Here is a 17,982-nt window from a genome sequence, read left to right on the forward strand (position 1 = left end):
GGGGGGCGTCCGAGGGCGGGTGACGGGGACACGGCGCGGCTCGCGCGGCTCGCGGGCTGCCGGCGGCGCTGCTCGCGCTCCTGCTCGGGGCCGGTCCCCGGCCGGGCGGCGGGGTTGTGGGGGGCGGGGGGAGCGGGAGGCGGGGAGCGAGGGCGGGGGCTCGGGAAGGAGGGAGGAGGGAGGGACCAGGCGCGCCAGTGACAGGGTGGCAGCCTAGGAGCGGACGCGTTGCCGCCGCCGCCGCCGCCGCTCCACCTCCTCCTGCTGCAGCTCCTCTCGCCGCCGCCGCCGCCGCCGCCGCCGCCGCCGCCGGGAGAAGTTTCACTCCCGACCCTCGCTCGGAGCCGGGACCCAGAGCGGAGCGGGGAGCGCAGCCGGCAACTGCAGCCCGGAGCGCTCCGACGCGGAGCCGGAGCCGGAGCGGGAGCGGGAGCCGGAGCGGGAGCGGGAGCCGGCGTCGGCGCCTCGGCTGCGGGCAGCGGCCCCGGCTGGGGGCGCCGAGGCGGAGGAGGGGCGGGTGTCAGCGGGGGGACCCGCGCGCAGCGCCACAGCCGCTGGGCCAGCGCCCGCGCCGCGGGCAGTCGCGATGGCCGTGCGCTCCCGCCGCCCGTGGATGAGCGTGGCGCTGGGGCTCGTGCTGGGCTTCACCGCCGCGTCCTGGCTCATCGCCCCCAGGGTGGCGGAGCTGAGCGAGAGGAAGAGACGCGGCTCCAGCCTCTGCTCCTACTACGGCCGCTCGGCCGCGGGCCCCGGCGCCGGCGCGCAGCAGCCGCTCCCCCAACCTCAGCCCCGGCCGCGGCCGGAGCAGTCGGCGCCCCCCGCGCGCCCGGAGCTCCCGGGGCCGCCGCTGCCCGAGGCAGCGCCCGGGGTGACCAGTTTCCGGAGCAGCCCCTGGCAACAGCCAGCCCCGCTGCAGCAGCGGCGGCGAGGACGCGAGCCCGAGGGCGCAACGGGGCTGCCAGGCGCCCCCGTGGCCGAAGGGGACCCCGAGGAGGAGGACGGGGGCGCGGCTGGGCCGCGGAGAAGCGGCCGGCCGGGGAGTAACCACAACGGCAGTGGGGACGGGGGCGCCGCCGCCCCGAGCTCCCGACCCCGGGATTTCCTGTACGTGGGAGTGATGACCGCGCAGAAGTACCTGGGCAGCCGCGCGCTGGCGGCGCAGCGGACCTGGGCGCGCTTCATCCCCGGCCGCGTGGAGTTTTTTTCCAGTGAGCAGTCCCCGAACGCGGGCGCGAGCCAGCCCCCGCCACCCTTGCCTGTCATCGCGCTCCCGGGGGTGGACGACTCCTACCCTCCCCAGAAAAAGTCCTTCATGATGATCAAGTACATGCACGACCACTACCTGGACAAGTATGAGTGGTTTATGCGCGCCGACGACGACGTCTACATCAAAGGTGACCTCCCAGCGCCAGCTGTCCCGCCTGCCCGCCCCTCCTCTCCCGCGCCCCCCTTCCCCCGTTTCTCTGCAGCCGGCCCCGGCCCCGGCCCCGGCCCCGGCCCAGCCCCTCTCTGCTGCTCGTCGGCACGTGCTCTGCTCGGGGCTCCTGCAGCCCCCGGCCTGCCGTCCCCCCCCCGCCCCCGCCCCCGCCCACCATCCCTCGTCCACTCCTCCTTCCCTCCTGCGGTCTGGACCCCCCCTCACACCTGACCGGCTTTATTCGCCCTCCTCACTCTTGCTGTGCTCGCCTCCGCCCAGCGCTTGCCCCTACCCTGCACTGTGTGGGAGAGCGGTGTGGCAGGGGACTTCAGCCTTAGCCAAAGGCTAGTCCCACGCTGTCCTGCTCGGACAGCCCCGGGTGGGAGTAGTTTCCCAAATCTGTCCAGAGGGGCGTGTCCTCGGTGATGAAAAGGAAGACCGGGCGCGCGGGCGAGAGCCTGTCTGGAGAGGGTGTGCTGGCTGTAGCCTACAGTCCTTTTGTCTTCTTTGGACCTAGCGCAGTTTAGGAGCTGGTGAGATTAAGGCATCATTTCTCGCTGTTCCGGACCGTTTCCTGTGCGTTTCCTTCCCTCTGTCGCGACCCACCACGCCCTGGGAGTCCTTGAGCACCCCCACACCGCTCCAGCGCTCCCCTCCCTCCAGCCGCTGCCACCACCACGGCCCCCCCCCCCGCCCCCGCCGCACCTCTGTAAAACCCCGAGGAGATGAATGTGTCTTTAGAAATTGGCGGTGGAGAAGGGGACAGCGCTCGTTGAACTCTCCAGATCCCAGGAGCTCCAGGCTGTATATACACTAGTGTGGATCCTTTCCAATCTGTTTCGGTGGCTGCGGCGATGAGCGGAGCCTGGAAGTCCTTTCCAAAACCACGCACAGCCACAGCAGGAGAAAACTTTGTCAGTTTTGAAAGAGGCGCGGTCCTTCACCCTGGGTGTGGGTGGCTTTGGCCAGAGATTTCTAAACTCAGCATAGACGAGTTCCTAAGAGCCGGACGGAGTAAATCTTTCCAGTCCTGCCCGTAGCGGAGATAGAGATGGATTGGTCAAAGGGAGGCAGCCCTTCCTAGCGTATACCTACCTCTCTTGTAGCCTCATTGCTTTCTCCTGATCTAGGTAGTCTTTCACCTGATTCAAGGGAAAACGAACAAGATCTAAGATCTGTTACATTTTGGCTCAGGGAGTGAGTGTAGAGTAGTAACTAGGGATTTCTTGGGGTGAGATTGGGAAGAGTGAAGTCATTCCATTGATAATTCGATATAAAAATAAATGATTGCATTTCTAATGAAAACACTTTTATAGATTTCATATGTACAGATATCTATATTTGTAAGCGATAAATCCTTTATTGTGTAGCCCCCTTCTCTTCTGTGCCTCATTAAAATCACAAAGGCTTCCTGGCAGGAGTTTGCCATACTTTGCAGAGTATTTCTAAAATGCATTAACAGCAGCTACTTCTGTCATTTCTCTCAATGCTTTGAAAGACTGTCCTTCAGAACACTGAAGTGCCGTAGTCTTTCCATTTCTATTAAGAATGAAATGTATTTTGTATTAAGAACCCAATAATAGCCCAAACTCATTGAGATCCAAGGGGTGAGGCATGGAATCAAGATAAATGACTTCAAGTGCCAGGCTCATCAAAAAAAATGATAGTTAAAGATGCTGACTGGGAATATAAAGAAGGTGACTACCTCATTGTATCACTTTGTAGAATGCCTAATGTCTTCAAACTGCTTTAGCTACAGAGTTTTACTTTTAAATAGTTTAATAGTTTTTCTTGATGAACTTAGGTACTGTAAGTTATTTAATTTTTAACAAATATTTATTTTTTTCTGAAAAGATGTTTTCCAAAGTTAAATTCCAAGAGACTTTAATATCCTCTCTCAGCTTTTGGGTATATATATGTGACTGTTCAGTAATGTGAAGTTAAGGACAAAAACGCAACTAAGTCAATTATCAGGGAAAAAATATTTATTGAATATCAACAGTCTGTCAGTCAATACTAAATATAACATTGTTTTCTGAAAAAATTATCATTACTTCAAATATATGTTAAGAAATTTGTCATTATTCTTGTCATTAGCTCACCTTTTACAAAACAAAGTCTGACTGTTGTTAGACTTCTTAAGGCTTATCAGTGACCTTGATTAAAAGATTGATAACATTCCATTATGATTTAATTAGTAACTGAAAATTAGTAGTTTTAAAATAATAGAATATTCAAAGAGGTATTTTTTTCAATTGTAGTGTGACTTTCGGGGAGTGTTGAAGTTCTTTCTCTTACTTTGTACATTCTAAATAATTATGAAATGAGGAAAAGGAGTGACTGTTGCCTTTCTCTTTGTAGGTGATAAGTTAGAAGAGTTTCTTCGATCACTGAATAGCAGCAAGCCTCTCTACCTGGGTCAGACTGGCCTGGGAAATATTGAAGAACTTGGAAAATTGGGGCTGGAGCCTGGAGAGAACTTCTGTATGGGGGGACCTGGCATGATCTTCAGCCGAGAGGTTCTCAGGAGGATGGTGCCGCATATTGGTGAATGCCTCAGAGAAATGTACACCACTCATGAGGACGTCGAAGTAGGAAGATGTGTTCGACGCTTCGGCGGGACTCAGTGTGTATGGTCTTATGAGGTAAGACAGTCTGTGATGAAAATGTTCATGTGTTACAGGTGCATGCCAATTCATAATCTGGGGCAGTGATTTTGTTTAATTTCTCAGTATCTTTTTATTTGCTTGAAAATGATAGAAGCAGCCAGGAATGGACACAAGAGTGGTTGTGGAAGACAACTTTCTTCACAGGGCTGAGACCGATTGAAGTATTTTAGCATGACCCTCAGCTTTAAGTAGCAGCCTATATAAATGGTCACACCTTTGGAAGATGCTACTTTCCATCTATTTGATTTTCTGGTGTTTACATACATGCTTATCCATTTCCGGTCTCTAACAAGAGGACTGATTTCATTCTCTCGGGTTGTTACTGCCTTTAGCATTTGGTACTTGGTTGGTTGTTGCTGTTGTTGTTTTGGTTAGGTATATAATCACATCTCTTTGTTTCCAAATAGTTAAAATCTGAAAATTCTTTCTTGAAAGATTTTCATGTGGAAATTTAACATGCTGTTTTTTTAAAGTGTAGGAAAAGTTAACTCATTATATATCATTTATGATAGATTTATTCACAAAATAAAGGGAATTACTTCCCTGGGAAAACAGAAGTAGTTATGATGATGTTAAGTAACTTTAATATTATGATTGATTGCTTAAAATTGGTCTCTGTCTGCTCTTACTCCATTTCCTGAACAGCAGCTATTACTTAGATCATCCTTTATGAACTGTTCTTTTATTGTGATAATTAGCTTTATGAAATACCTGGGATTTTTTTTTTCCTTCAGAAATTTGTTTTGAAATGAAATATAATTTTATTTAAATTAGTTTTCCTAAAAGATAATCTTAGTAAAAATTGGATTTAACATTTAAATAGTGTATTGCACTTTCCAATAGTTTGGTTTTTAAGTATTTGGGGTTTGATACACTTCAGCTACCCAATGCACACATTTGTAAATTACAACTTAACTTATTTATTTATCTTTTCAAATTTTTCATGTCTCCTGGTACAGAAGAAACATAAAAATATGTTCCTTGTGAAGTCACGATACCTCAAGATTGTGCAGTCCTATTCACTCTTCTTTTGGAAGTGTAATCCCACTTTAATTTTTTTACTTTATGGTATTTATACTTTGGGGGAATATTTCTTCTATTTATTATAGAAAGTAAAAATTATCAGCAACCATTTATTTGGATTACATACTATGCAAATTTAAAATATTATATACCTCATTCCTTTGGTATGATAAGAGAGTAAATTTTTTTTGTAAAACTATGACTACCCTGTAGAATAAAATATATGCAAGAACATTATAGTTAAAAATAGGTATTTTAGAATAAACTTATTGAAACATATTTGTGTTTCTCCATGTAATGTAAAACTAACTAGAAGGCAAAAAATAAGTAGTATAGAAAACACATTAGGTTGATTTTGTTTGTATGAAGATATTTTGGAGACATTTGTTCTGTGTGGATGATTAAACAAAATTAACCATATTTAAAAATAAAGGTGGGAATTTATTGTGTTTTATCTGATACTTTATTGGCTTAATATCACATAGAAAGTTTTAACAGACCTTTTGTTTAAATGTCCTTCCCCTCATGTTTTCATTGATTATGCTATGAAAGCATAGTCTTCACCTAGCCATGTACTCATTTATATTCCAAGAGAGTAAAATATGCTCAGGTAACCTATGTGCCGAAGAATTGACTTAATATTTATTTTTAAAATAGGCATTTGTTCTGATTAAAATGGATGGGAATTCTCGTAGATGTGCATACTCTATGTTAGAATAAGTGGAATTTTACATCTTATCATAAACTGACATAAAAGAATAGATAAGCCAAGGGATTCCAAATCTTACAAGATGTAACTTCATGATCACAATATATTCATTAAATTTTCAAAATACATTTTATTTTGGACTCATACTAGGACATCACTGACTTCACAATCTGTATGTGGAAAATCATTTCTACCGTTTTTCCTGCCAGTAGAAAATACTTTTTTTCTGAAGTTGTGCTATTCACTTTGTTTTGCTAAACAGTTGTATAGTTTTGTTTTGGAATTTCAGTTTTTAAAGAGTATTTAAACAGTATTTATTTTAAAGGAGGCATCAATTTGGTAATACAAAGTCTCAAAGTCTTATTTAAAGGAATGATGGAAAATTTCCATTACCAGGGGACATATTAAACAATATCTGTTAATACATTCAGTAAAGATAAATACACAATTAAGTTGTAATTTCAACATTTTAATATTAGGATGTTGTTCTCCGTTTTGAGACACCTGATTAGGTCAATTGGATCACAGCCAAACAAAGGTGTTCTTTGTTAATGAGACACCTGATTAGGTCAATTGGATCACAGTCAAACTAGGGGTTTCCAGTTTGGATTTTAGGTTAGTTCAGATCATGTCCATTCTCTGCTACTGTTCACATTATATGGGAAAAGTAATCTATTCTACTGTGCATTGGCATCCTCAGCAAAGGTGAGATTTTTGTATCTGGTCATATAACAAGTTATGAAATTGATCCTTAACTTTGCTTTCATATTTCTTTTGAAAGAACCATCTGTGGTGGAATTCTCTTAAAATCTTAAATTTCCTTTATCTCTTTTATGGATATCAGGATTCTGTTTGGCTTTTTCTCCTAGTAAAAGTTCAAGCAGAGTTAAGAGCACAATCCACGATTTTTTGAGTTTGAATATATGAAACATTCATGATTGATTTTTATCTCTTAAAAGTGGTGAACAGACTTGCAAATCTTTCACGAAGAGAATTGGACAAATCTATTAAACTATATAGACAATGTAGCTTTTCTTTATTATAAATTATGTTTTTTTATAAAACCATGGAATCTTCTAGAATTCTTTACTGCTCAGTGAAAGTGTACTTTCTTTGTATTTACAATTAAGCATAATTGAGAAAAAGAGAGGGTAAACTTGAACTTGGTTTGAGTTCTGTTGCCTTTTTTTTTTTCTGTTGCCTTTTATAAATTACTTCTTTGAGCCTTGTTTAATTCAACTGATATTAGAGATTGTAACAGTATCTACTGTTGGAGATTAAGTGAAATGGCAAAATGATCTATGTAAAGCCCTTAATACAGTGTTTGGCACCTCGTAAATTGTCAGTAGATGTTAGTTATTGTCATACTGTTGCTGAATAGATCGTGTACTATATTATGTATAATATGGATTCATCGGTATTCTATTTCATTTAGTAAGTATTAATAATGAGTGATTTATCTATATCAAAAGAGTCAAACTAAAAATAAACTGAATTCTTTTCGGTTAAAGAGTCCAAGTTTACGCTTTTTTGGCAAAGAACAAGAAACCAATGTTTTGGTACTGTAGTAGTATAGGGAATCCAATGTCAGTAGAACTTATTATAAAACATGGAAGTTTGTATATTTAAATGATGCATTACAAATATTTGCTTCAGTCTTTGACCACCATATTAATAGCTTATCTTAAGGAGATAATGCAGAAAGTATTATTTAACAAGTGATTATCTAATATACATATTTAAGGAATCCCAAATAGATCAGACTCTCTGTTAAAAAAAAATTAAAGCATACATTTCTAGATCAGTTGGCACAACAATGGCTTTTTTTTTTTTTTCTGATTTTCTCTGGAATTTTCAGAAGGAAAGGAAGTTAGTAGTATCTCATTCTGCAGTCAATTTATATGAATACCCAGGAGCTTTTCTTTCTAGTATGTAGAACCTCATTCTGATGTTGCTCACTTTTTCAGGAAATGATAGCTTCACTTCCTACCAGGGTAAGGTCCTGGTAGTCTGGGATAATATGTCTTACCCATGAGCTTCTTGCTTTGTTTCTCTCTCTACCATCTCCTTCCCTTGTACTTTTTTCCTTCTATATTTAATGATATATAAAATAGATTACAAATGCATTTTGGTATGCTCTGCTTTTCATCAAGTTCTCATTAAATTAACGTGCTTTGTTGGCCAATCCCAGTATTGCAAGAGATCATGTGATGTGTGCCAAGATCATACTTAGGGCCCAAGAGTCCCTTGACCTCTTCTGAGTTAAAAGGCCTTTGGTTGCTGGTGAGCCTCAGGTGGATTGGTTCTCTGTGTGCCTGAGACCATTGGACAGTCAAAATTAGGATTCTCCCTTTGCTGCTTGGAGGGAGAAACATCTAGATTCTAAGGACATATGGCAGATGTTAATCAACACACTTGATGGGTTGCTTTTGTGCTCATTTATACCTCAAATTGTTTAAGTAAAGATTACTAACTGAAGCATGTTCGTGAGAAATCATTCTATTTTATTCACTCTGTGAGTGTGAGAATTTATTGGCATCTACTGACTTTTTTGGTAGAGCTCTGTCTTAGCTACTGTTTTCCTAGTTATCTGAGCTACAATCTGGCAGCTTGGGAGGCTGCATATGGCTCTTAAACATTGTTTGGCTCATAGAGTGTTTTAAGGTTTTCTGTTTTTGTTTTTTGATGCCTTTAGTAGAGACAGACGGTCTTTAGTCTCCTTCAGGTCCTGTTTCTAACACCAAGCTCTCCTTGCATGTTTTTTCTAACTGCCTGGCCCAGGTATACATAGAGTCCTGATATTTTGAGACAGATAATCCACATGTTGAAATTTTTATTAAAATAGTCTCTAGAAAATGAACTGATCTTCTAGTGAGAATGAGATGTGTATTTTAAATACTGTAATTTACAGAAGAATTATTTTTTTTCACCTTGGCTGTTAGAATTTGTATATCATTAGAATAGTTAAACTTTCTTTGTTTTAGGTATGTTTTTTAGTACCTAGAAAGTCCCTGCTGTTAAAGGAAAAAGTTTAAACAATTCACTTTCAGCCCGTGTCTTAGCAGAATTGGAAGTTGTGTTTCTTTGGTTTTTGTTTCAGTAAGATCTTTTATATTCAAGCATTAAAGTGATTTTAATTTCAATGATTCTTTCTCTCCCTGTGAGGGAGTTTTACGTTTCATAGTCTAAGACTTATCTTTGGAATAGCGTGTATTTATCTTTTTAATGTTTATACTTAATGGAGCCAGAGAACATATATATCTTTATTTCATTCAATTAAATGTTGTTTCAAATAAAATGTAGCTCTTTGTTGATAAAAAATATTTCTCTATGGGTTTAAAAAACCATTTCTTATGACTAAACAGGTTTTTTATTAGATTCCTTAAAGAGTTAATTTCAAGCCAGAATGTCTTATGTCTAATCTTGGCCCCCTAAAGGCTATAAACACCCTAGAAGATTCCATTATTTCACAAAAGGATATGTTCTGAAAGTGTTTCTCTGGGCTTGTAATACCAGAGAGCTACACCATAAAAACCTTAACTATATATAACTTCTTCATAACATAACCATTAAGGTTAAAATATCTATGCCATTCGTAAAGGACTGTTGCACATCCTTCTTAGCATCTTGCTATTACTTATGGGCTTCATTCCTCTGTAATGCTAATTTTGCTGTATCATGAACATGGTTGATGCCCCTAAAGTATATTAATATGTATGGAAAAGCATAAGTGGGGATTTTGATCTAAAATTCAGTTTTTCAAACTTCTTTTCTTGGTTCTTATTCAGTCACAGTTTAGTTTTTAACTAAAAGCAGTAAGCTTCTCACACCTACTCTTCCCACCCCCATTCCACTTGTCACATGAAATCATCATGCATTGATTTTATGCAGTTTCTTTTCTGCCACATTGTTTTCAACCTTGTACAAAATGAAATTGCATTCCAGGTTGAAGGAGAAACAAGGTATGGTTTTTCATATTTTGTAGTCGTAGCTAGTTTATTTTTATTGTTAACTGATGCCTTATCACCTGAATTGTGACAGTATGTGCTTTACAAGAAGATGATTCCTACAAGTTGTGAAAAATAGTTAGGTAGATGCCTCCACACAATTTTGAAATAAGTTCTGCGATAACATAAATATTAATTTTAGTTTAAAAACTTTGAATATTCTTCCTAAATTGATCACAAATATACTAAATTCCTGAAGAAATTCCAAGTCAGTTTTTTACTTCTACTTCTTTTGTCTTGATCTCCAAAAACCTATATTTTGTAAAACATTTACTTCACTCTTTTTTCTATCTAGTAAATTAGTGCTCATTATACAAAGAGATGTATTCAGTCATATAACTAATACGACATTTTACTTTGATTATAGCATGTTCCTTGTTTTGCATAAAGGTGTACCTTTTAATAATGGGATATTGGAGCTAAACAGGAACTTCATTAAAATAAAAAAAATCAGTATCTTCAGGCATCTGGGTCATTATTTGATATTAAACAGTAAGAAAATCTCAGTAAACTGAACAGTTGGGGGGTTGCAGTTCTTCAGAATTCTAACGTTGTGTTCAATCACTATCCTAACTATTAACACTCTAGTTAAGGCTTAACCACTTATAAATCATTTTGAATCATGACATTTATTTAAGGTTACCCTGTTTTGCAAAGGTGTTGGACTTTATAGTAAAATAAATATATTATAAATTCTAATTAACTGGTCAAAATAGTATTAAAAAATCTGTAAGCATTGTTTTGGAGCTAACTAATCAATGAAATGGATTTCTTAATTCCTTGATATTCTAAAATTCCTACTCATCACTCATAATTTTGAAAGCTGTGTCTCTCATTCTTTACCACCCATAGTACATGAATTTTTCATTGTGTCTTTCAGTTTTATTCTTTATTTTTAGCCCTAATTATTTATAGAGCATCAGTACCTTAAAAAGAGTTTTAAAAATAGATACATATTAATAAAAGTAATATACAATAAAATTAATATGTGGAGAAATAATGGAAAAACAAAGATGTAAAAATTAAGAAAAATGATATTAAAAATATTTTAGGCTCCTTTTTAGCTGGTATTAAAGAGAACACTAACTTATCTAAATATTGAGATCTGAAAGAAATCTTTCCCATAGAACAGAGAGGGGCTCTGAGGGATTACAACACTCAGCACCACGTCTGTGAGTATAATAGGATGATTTACTTCCATGTTTCTTATTAATCTCCTCAACATAAACCAGGAATGCAACACAGAAGGGCAGTTCTACTGAAGGAGTTCTACTTGGAAACAATGCAGTTGGGCAGTCGGGGTGGCTCAGCAGTTTAGTGCTCCCTTCAGCCCAGGGCATGATCCTGGAGACCTGGAATCGAGTCCCACGTCGGGCTCCATGCATGGAGCCTGCTTCTCCCTCTGCCTGTGTCTCTGCCTCTCTCTCTCTCTCTCTCTCTCTGTGTCTCTCATGAATAAATAAATAAAATCTTAAAAAAAAAAAAAGAAACAATGCAGTTATGTTCAGGTGCATCATTGTCTGGTGACTTACTTGATTTTATTTTAAAATTTTAAAATGGATATTACTTCTCACTAAGATGTTGTACATTAGGTTGGCCAACAGGAAATTTGAATCATGCATGTTGTCTGGTGAGAACCCAGAGTGCATCTGTTGTGTCATTGGTTAAGAATAGATATATGATTGTGTTTTGTTCATCAAGAGGATGATAGAGACACCAGCTACAAATGAAGAAGTCAAACCACGTCAGAAACCCAATGGCCATCCCATCTGAGGAGCACAGAGTCAGGCCCAAGAGAATTCCTAACAACTTGGCCTAGAATTAGCAATGTGGTTACATAGCTATTGAGTTGATTATTAGAAATGTCTGTTTTAATTAATAATTTATCATATAATAATTATATACATTCTATAAATATAAGGGCACCCAGTTGGCTGAGTGGTTGAATGTCTGCCTTTAGCTCAGGTCGTTTTCCCTAGAGATAGAGTCTTGCATCAGGCTCCCTGTGGGGAGCCTGCTTCTTCCTCTGCCTGTGTCTCTGCCTCTCTCTCTCTGTGTGTCTCTCATGAATAAATAAAATCTTTTAAAAAATTATATGAATATAATTGTTAAGTTTTTATATAATATAAATTAATTTTATGGTAAAATTTGCATACACAAATTAAAATGTCGAAAGATCAACATTTGAATAAAAAAGTATATTCTAATATAATCTATTATACAGAAATAAGTTTTATATAGAATAAAGGTATACATTATGGGTATTGTGAAATATGAGAAAAATACAGCGTTAAGATAAAAAGCCTGCTTTGAATTCAGTTGTCTCACATCTTCTGTAGCTAGCTGATTTCATTTGCTTATATGTATTTATTGAGCACTGTCAGCAGTGAGCAAACATAGACCTTCCTTGTCTTCATGGAGCTCACAAGGAGGAGGGGCCTGGCTTCTAACCAGTCTCTTGCTTTCATGTCTTCTAGAGTTGGGTTTCCCATCTTTGTCATCCTTCTAAATTCTTTTTCATTCTAAGTCATAAAAGCTCCAGTTGGGTTCACCAGTGATGCCTGTTTTGGAACTGGGATCACATGATCCTTCCTTTTTCCTCTCACATTAGTGTTAATATTTCCTGAAGATGAGTAAGATAAAGACGTGTAGTGATTTTATTGTGTATTAATATATTTTGTGCCTTTCGTAGAGCACAGGTCAGTAGGATTTTGGTTTTTAATAAAATCTAGAGCTAGAATACTTGGCTTCAAATCCCAGCTCTACCATTCACTAGCTGTAAAGCGCTAGACAGTAATTTAGTTTCTCTGTGCCTTTCTATCAAATCGTTACAATCGCAGTACCTACCTCATAGAACAGTTGTGAAGATTAGATGAATCAATGTATATAACAGCACTCAGAATAATGCCTGGCAGTGTTAAGTATTCTGCAACTGTTAGCTATTTTCGTAGAAGCAGAATGGCATAACATAGTGCCAGCTTTACAGAGCCATTGTGAGGCATAAAAAGGTCAATGTATTAGAAGCCCTTAGAATAATGCTTCATATAAGTCCTGTATAACTCTTAACTACTATTAATGTTTTCCAGTTTACAATGTTCATATTCTGTTTTCCCTCATGGGAAAGAGATAACGTTGATTGGAAAGGGTTTATTGCAATTGCTTTTTGAAAGATGGGCTTTGCTGTAACAGGGAACATGCTGATTCAGTACTTCCCTAGCCTGACTGCACAATTGAATCCCCTGGGGGACTTTGAAAAAAAAAAAAATCTGGTGCTGGAACCCATCCCTGACCCATTATATTCAGAATCTCTTACAGGTGAGTCTTGTCATATGGGTAATGTTTAAAACTCCCTAGGTGATTCTAATGTGGCTCTAGGGTTTAGAGCTCTGTATAACTTTTTAAATGACTTTTTTGTATTCGAATATCCAGTCTATTCATTACTCCATAAAAATTACCTTTTGTTTTTGTTTTACTTTGGGGGACATCATAGGAGAGTAATCAGCACTCTGCATTTCTTTCTGTTACTCATCTGTTCCAAGGAGTTAGTGAGTGGATTTTAAGACCATAAATTTAAAGCCATCACTCACAACTGTAGGCTGTCTTATGGTCTGATTTTCATGGCTCATATATTACTCTTTTTTTAATAAAAGAAAAATTAAAGATAGATTTTAAAACATTCTTAGAAAAAAAGTACTTTTTAATCCATGCAATTCTTGAGTTTTTATAACTGTTTTTTATGTAATACATTTGAGTAATATATAATAATAGAGTTCTTAAAATTATAGGTGGGATATTTTCATTGACTTGATTGCTTTAACTGTGATTGTTGAATTGGAGCACAAAAGGAAAAAAGCTATCATGGTGTCTGTTTGATTCCAGAAACAATAACTTATTTAAAAACTTATGTGGGTAAATTTGTTTTTACCAGTCATTTTCAACAAATATTTTCATGTCCATGCTATAGTCTACTAATGGAATAGAGGAAAATATAGGATATAACAGAACTATAAGGAAAGAAGTCCCCAAAGAAAACAGCAAAATGCAGTGCTTCCTTCAGACTGGAAGTCATGCATAGGTACCTTGCCAGGTGAGTCAGGATGCATGGGGAAGGCAAAGGTCGAAGGAGAGCATGGTGACAAATAGTGTGTTTACTTCAAGCATATCTGAGAGTAGGAGAAATGGCGCTCAATAGCTGTTGGTAGAACTCAGGAAAGATCTTGTACAGCATCCTCAAAGGTTTAAGATTATACCTTGTAGATCACTGATTATTGGAATCACCTGGGGAAATGTCATTTGTTTAGATACTAGAGTAGTAATGGAGCTTTTGCATAATATTGTTAAAAATCTTTCTGGGCAATTGTAAAGAGTAGTCAGAGTGGAAAATCAGATCCATAAATAATGAGTAGCTTTGACGAGTTTTTCATTAGTAAACACCATGATCAGATTACACAGTTAGTGGGTATAACATGGAAGGATGGAATGGAGGCTTTTGTCCCTAGAAATAGTGACAAAAAACAGGATGCTATTATTGCACCACACCAATAAGAGATGAATTTTGATGAAAGAGTCATAGTGGAAGTAGAGGTGAGGAGATGGCATTGAGAGCTAGTGAAGAAAGAAAATTAACACAAGTAGATGCTTGATTCCATGTAGAGTAGAATGGAGAGTTTAAGGTAACTCCTTGGTTTTGGATTCAGATGATAGTGCTATTCCTAGAGACCCAGAATAAAGGAAGACTAAGTGTGGGTGATTCGTGTATTTCAGGCCTGGGCAGAGGGTGAGAAAAATTGAGTTTTATTTTGGATACATTGAGTTTTGTTCATTATTCGTTGATTCAACCAATCTTATTGAATAACTAATATTCCTGGCACTTTTCTAATTGGAAAAAAAAAATGGACAAAAGTCCCTGTTTTGTTTTCTGGAGGGGAAAGACAGTAAATTACCACAGGAGGGAGTAAAGAATACAGGACAGTGGATGTGTAATTTTAAATAGGGTGGTTAGGTGAGCCTTACTGAGAAAATGATATTTGAACCATACTGATAACTGAGGGAGAAGCTTTCCAGTCAAAAGCGATCAGGGGACAAGTCAAGAACTCAGCAAAGGCAGAACAGAAGCTAGAGTTGAAGAAGGGGCCAGGAGAGTAGTAAAATGGAGATCAGAGAGGAAAAGCAGTAAGAGATGGAGGCAGACATCATGTTTGGCTTTGAAGTCCTTTGTAAATACAAAAGTGAGGCCCACAAAGCTGTTAATTTCTTAGGTTAGACAGGTAGGAGTATGGCTCCATTGTAAGTATTATCAGACTACATAAAGGCATTTTTAAAAAAGATTGATTGATTGATTGATGAGAGAGAGAGAAAGAACATGAGCAGGAAGGGCAGAAGGAGAAGGAGAATCTTAAGCAGACTCTGCACTGAGTGCAGACCCTGACACCAGGCTTGATATCACAACACCCAGATCATCACCTGAGCTGAAACCAAGAGTTTGAGACTCAACCACCTGCACCACCCAGGAATCCCAATGCATTTGTTTTACACAAGCTTCATTCATGGGTGAACAGTTACTGTTTAAAATGTAAAAAGAAAACTCGTACCATAGCCATAGGATTAAAAAGTTTGCTTGGAATTTAATTTATTAAGATTAGTAATTTGTTTTTGAATTATTTAAAAATTTAAATTTTATTTGTGATTGGAGCCAGTGGACTTAGAATATGGTTCAAAAACAAAGCATAAAAATAGATACTGTTAAAAGCTCTTTCAATTTCTGTCCCCCTTCTGTCTGGAGAGGCCTTCCCTCTATCAGCTGTGTACTCATCTTTCCAGAGTTTCTTTTGCATGTCAGACTATGCATGCACAGTATTCCCCACCTCTGCAAGTTGTGTTTTTCACAAGAGGTGGCATATTATACGCTTTTCTGTGAATGCTGCTTTTTTCAGTGAAGAATATTTCTTGGAGTTATTCTTATATCATTACCTCATTCTCATTAATCTCATTCTTATAAAAAATCCTCATTCTCTTTAATTTTTTTTTTTTTTTGAGAAAGGGAGGAAGTGAGAGAGAGAACAAGGTAGGAGGGGCAGAGGGGGAGAGAGAATCTTAAGCAGGCTCCATGCTCAGCACAGAGCCTGCCACTGGCATGGTATCACAACCCTGAGATCATGATCTGAGCAGAAATCAAGAGTCAGGCCCTTAACTGACTGAGCCACCCAGGTGCCCTTCATTCTCTTTTATTTTAATGCTGTGTAGTAGTTCAAAACAAAATTAAATTATTATTTTAAGAGATATTGTTTCACTAGTGTGAGAGCAAAAGGAAAATGGACAGTGCAACAGCTTGCAATCAGTATACATATTCCCGCCTTTACTAGACAGCTATAAAAAATTTGTTTTTTTAAAGTTTTTATCCAAATTTCAGTTAACATGCGGTGTAGTATTACTTTCAGGTATACAATATAGTGATTCAGTACATCCATATAAGACCCAGTGCTCATCACAAGTGCAAAGAAAACCAAAAACTGAAAAACCAAATAAATAGAATTTTAAAAAGAGTAAGAGACTCCTCAAATGGTTAGCCCTTTTTAATCTCTATACCCAACATTAAGCTCAGAAAATTTGGAGATCAAGAGTTGCATGCTGGGAGCACCTAGGTGGCTCAGTGGTGGAGGGTCTGCCGTTGGCTCAGGGTGTGATCCTGGCATCCTGGGATCAAGTCTAACATGGGGCTCCCTGCAGGGAGCCTGCTTCTCCCTCTACCTATGTCTCTGCCTCTCTCTTTGTGTCTCTTATGAATAAAATCTTTAAAAAAAAAAAAGTTGCATGTTTTCCAACTGACTTAGAATTAGAAATATAAAATATGTATTATTTTATATTATTTTAAATAACACATTTTATATTTCTTGAATATTAATGTTTAGTGTGAAAAATATGTATTAAATTTACTGTATTATATGTTACGTATGTATAATTTATTTAATGTAAATGTGTATTTGTATATACATATGTAAATTTATTAACATATGAGCTCTTGAGGACACATTTAATAGGGAGGCATAGAAGTGCTTTATTACTAAGCAGCCAGTAAGAGAATATTGGGCATAAAGCATAATAAATGTCAAATTATAAATTTGGGCTTCCATTTTTATACCTTATTTACCAGATCTTATATGCAATATATTATGTTATTGTATAGTTTTCTACAATAGGATTACCAAACAAATTTTGGGTCATTAAAGCATATAGCATGGAACTTTATTATACAATATTATTTAGCAGTGGACGAAAGTTGTTTTTATTTCCCTTGAAAATTTAGATAATTTTAGAAAAGCAATGTATTGCAGATTTATAAGACATTTGTTATGATTATTCATTCATACAATATAGAAATCACGTTACAAAGTTTTATCTGATATGGCTTTAGCTTAGTGTTTTAATCCTTTAAGATACATATCTTCCTTTGTGAAACTGGAATTTAGGATTTATGAACATATAGTCTTTTTTGTATCTTAATTGAATTTTAGGTGCTTTGCTTACAAATAGATTTAGAACAGGATAACCTTAGATTAATTATGTATCTCATAAATCCATCATCCTTGATATCCTATCCATATAATTGCTTATATTGATTCATGTGTTTCTTTTAGAGCTGCTTAAAATTCTTCATTTCTCATGTTTAACCTTTTTCTTATTTTGGCTTCCCATTTTAATTAAATAACTTTAAAGACTTAAGAAATTGTGGTCAGTCATATCATGGCGAGAACGCTGACTTTGAAAAGTCTATAGAAAGACCCAGTGTAATCAAATAAACTTTGTTAATTAGTATTTGCTTTTCTGACAAAACATTTTATAGTAGTATTTGTGAATGTTTACTTTTATTGATTGTAAGCATGTAACTGATGATCACTCTTGTTCTTATACACATTTGTTACAATAATATTTATATATTCCCTCCATTCTACATATAGATTCTACATATAGATTGTCTAATTCTTAATTTTAAAAATAATCCGTTTGAATTGATCTGTTTCTTCATTTAAAGAGCATTTCACAGCATACCATAAATTAGTTTTTTGAAGGTTAAGCAATATAATGAATGATAGTGTATTAATTGAAATACCAAATATATACATAATTATAAAATAATTATGATATTTTATAATAAAGCAG

At 38.5% G+C, this 17,982-nt stretch overlaps 1 protein-coding gene across 1 annotated transcript in view; it reads left to right on the forward strand.

Annotated features, from left to right (window-relative positions):
• Nucleotides 1–586: 586 nt before the first annotated feature.
• CHSY3 (chondroitin sulfate synthase 3) overlaps nt 587–17,982 on the forward strand; it is a 267,680-nt gene continuing 250,284 nt past the window's right edge. The window contains exons 1-2 of the mRNA XM_038552066.1: nt 587–1,394; nt 3,779–4,062. Coding sequence (XP_038407994.1) covers nt 587–1,394; nt 3,779–4,062 — 1,092 coding nt within the window. The remainder of the gene's footprint in view (nt 1,395–3,778; nt 4,063–17,982) is intronic.

Source organism: Canis lupus, chromosome 11 (genome assembly GCF_011100685.1).
Source record: "Canis lupus familiaris isolate Mischka breed German Shepherd chromosome 11, alternate assembly UU_Cfam_GSD_1.0, whole genome shotgun sequence".
Classification (NCBI taxonomy): Eukaryota; Metazoa; Chordata; class Mammalia; order Carnivora; family Canidae; genus Canis; species Canis lupus.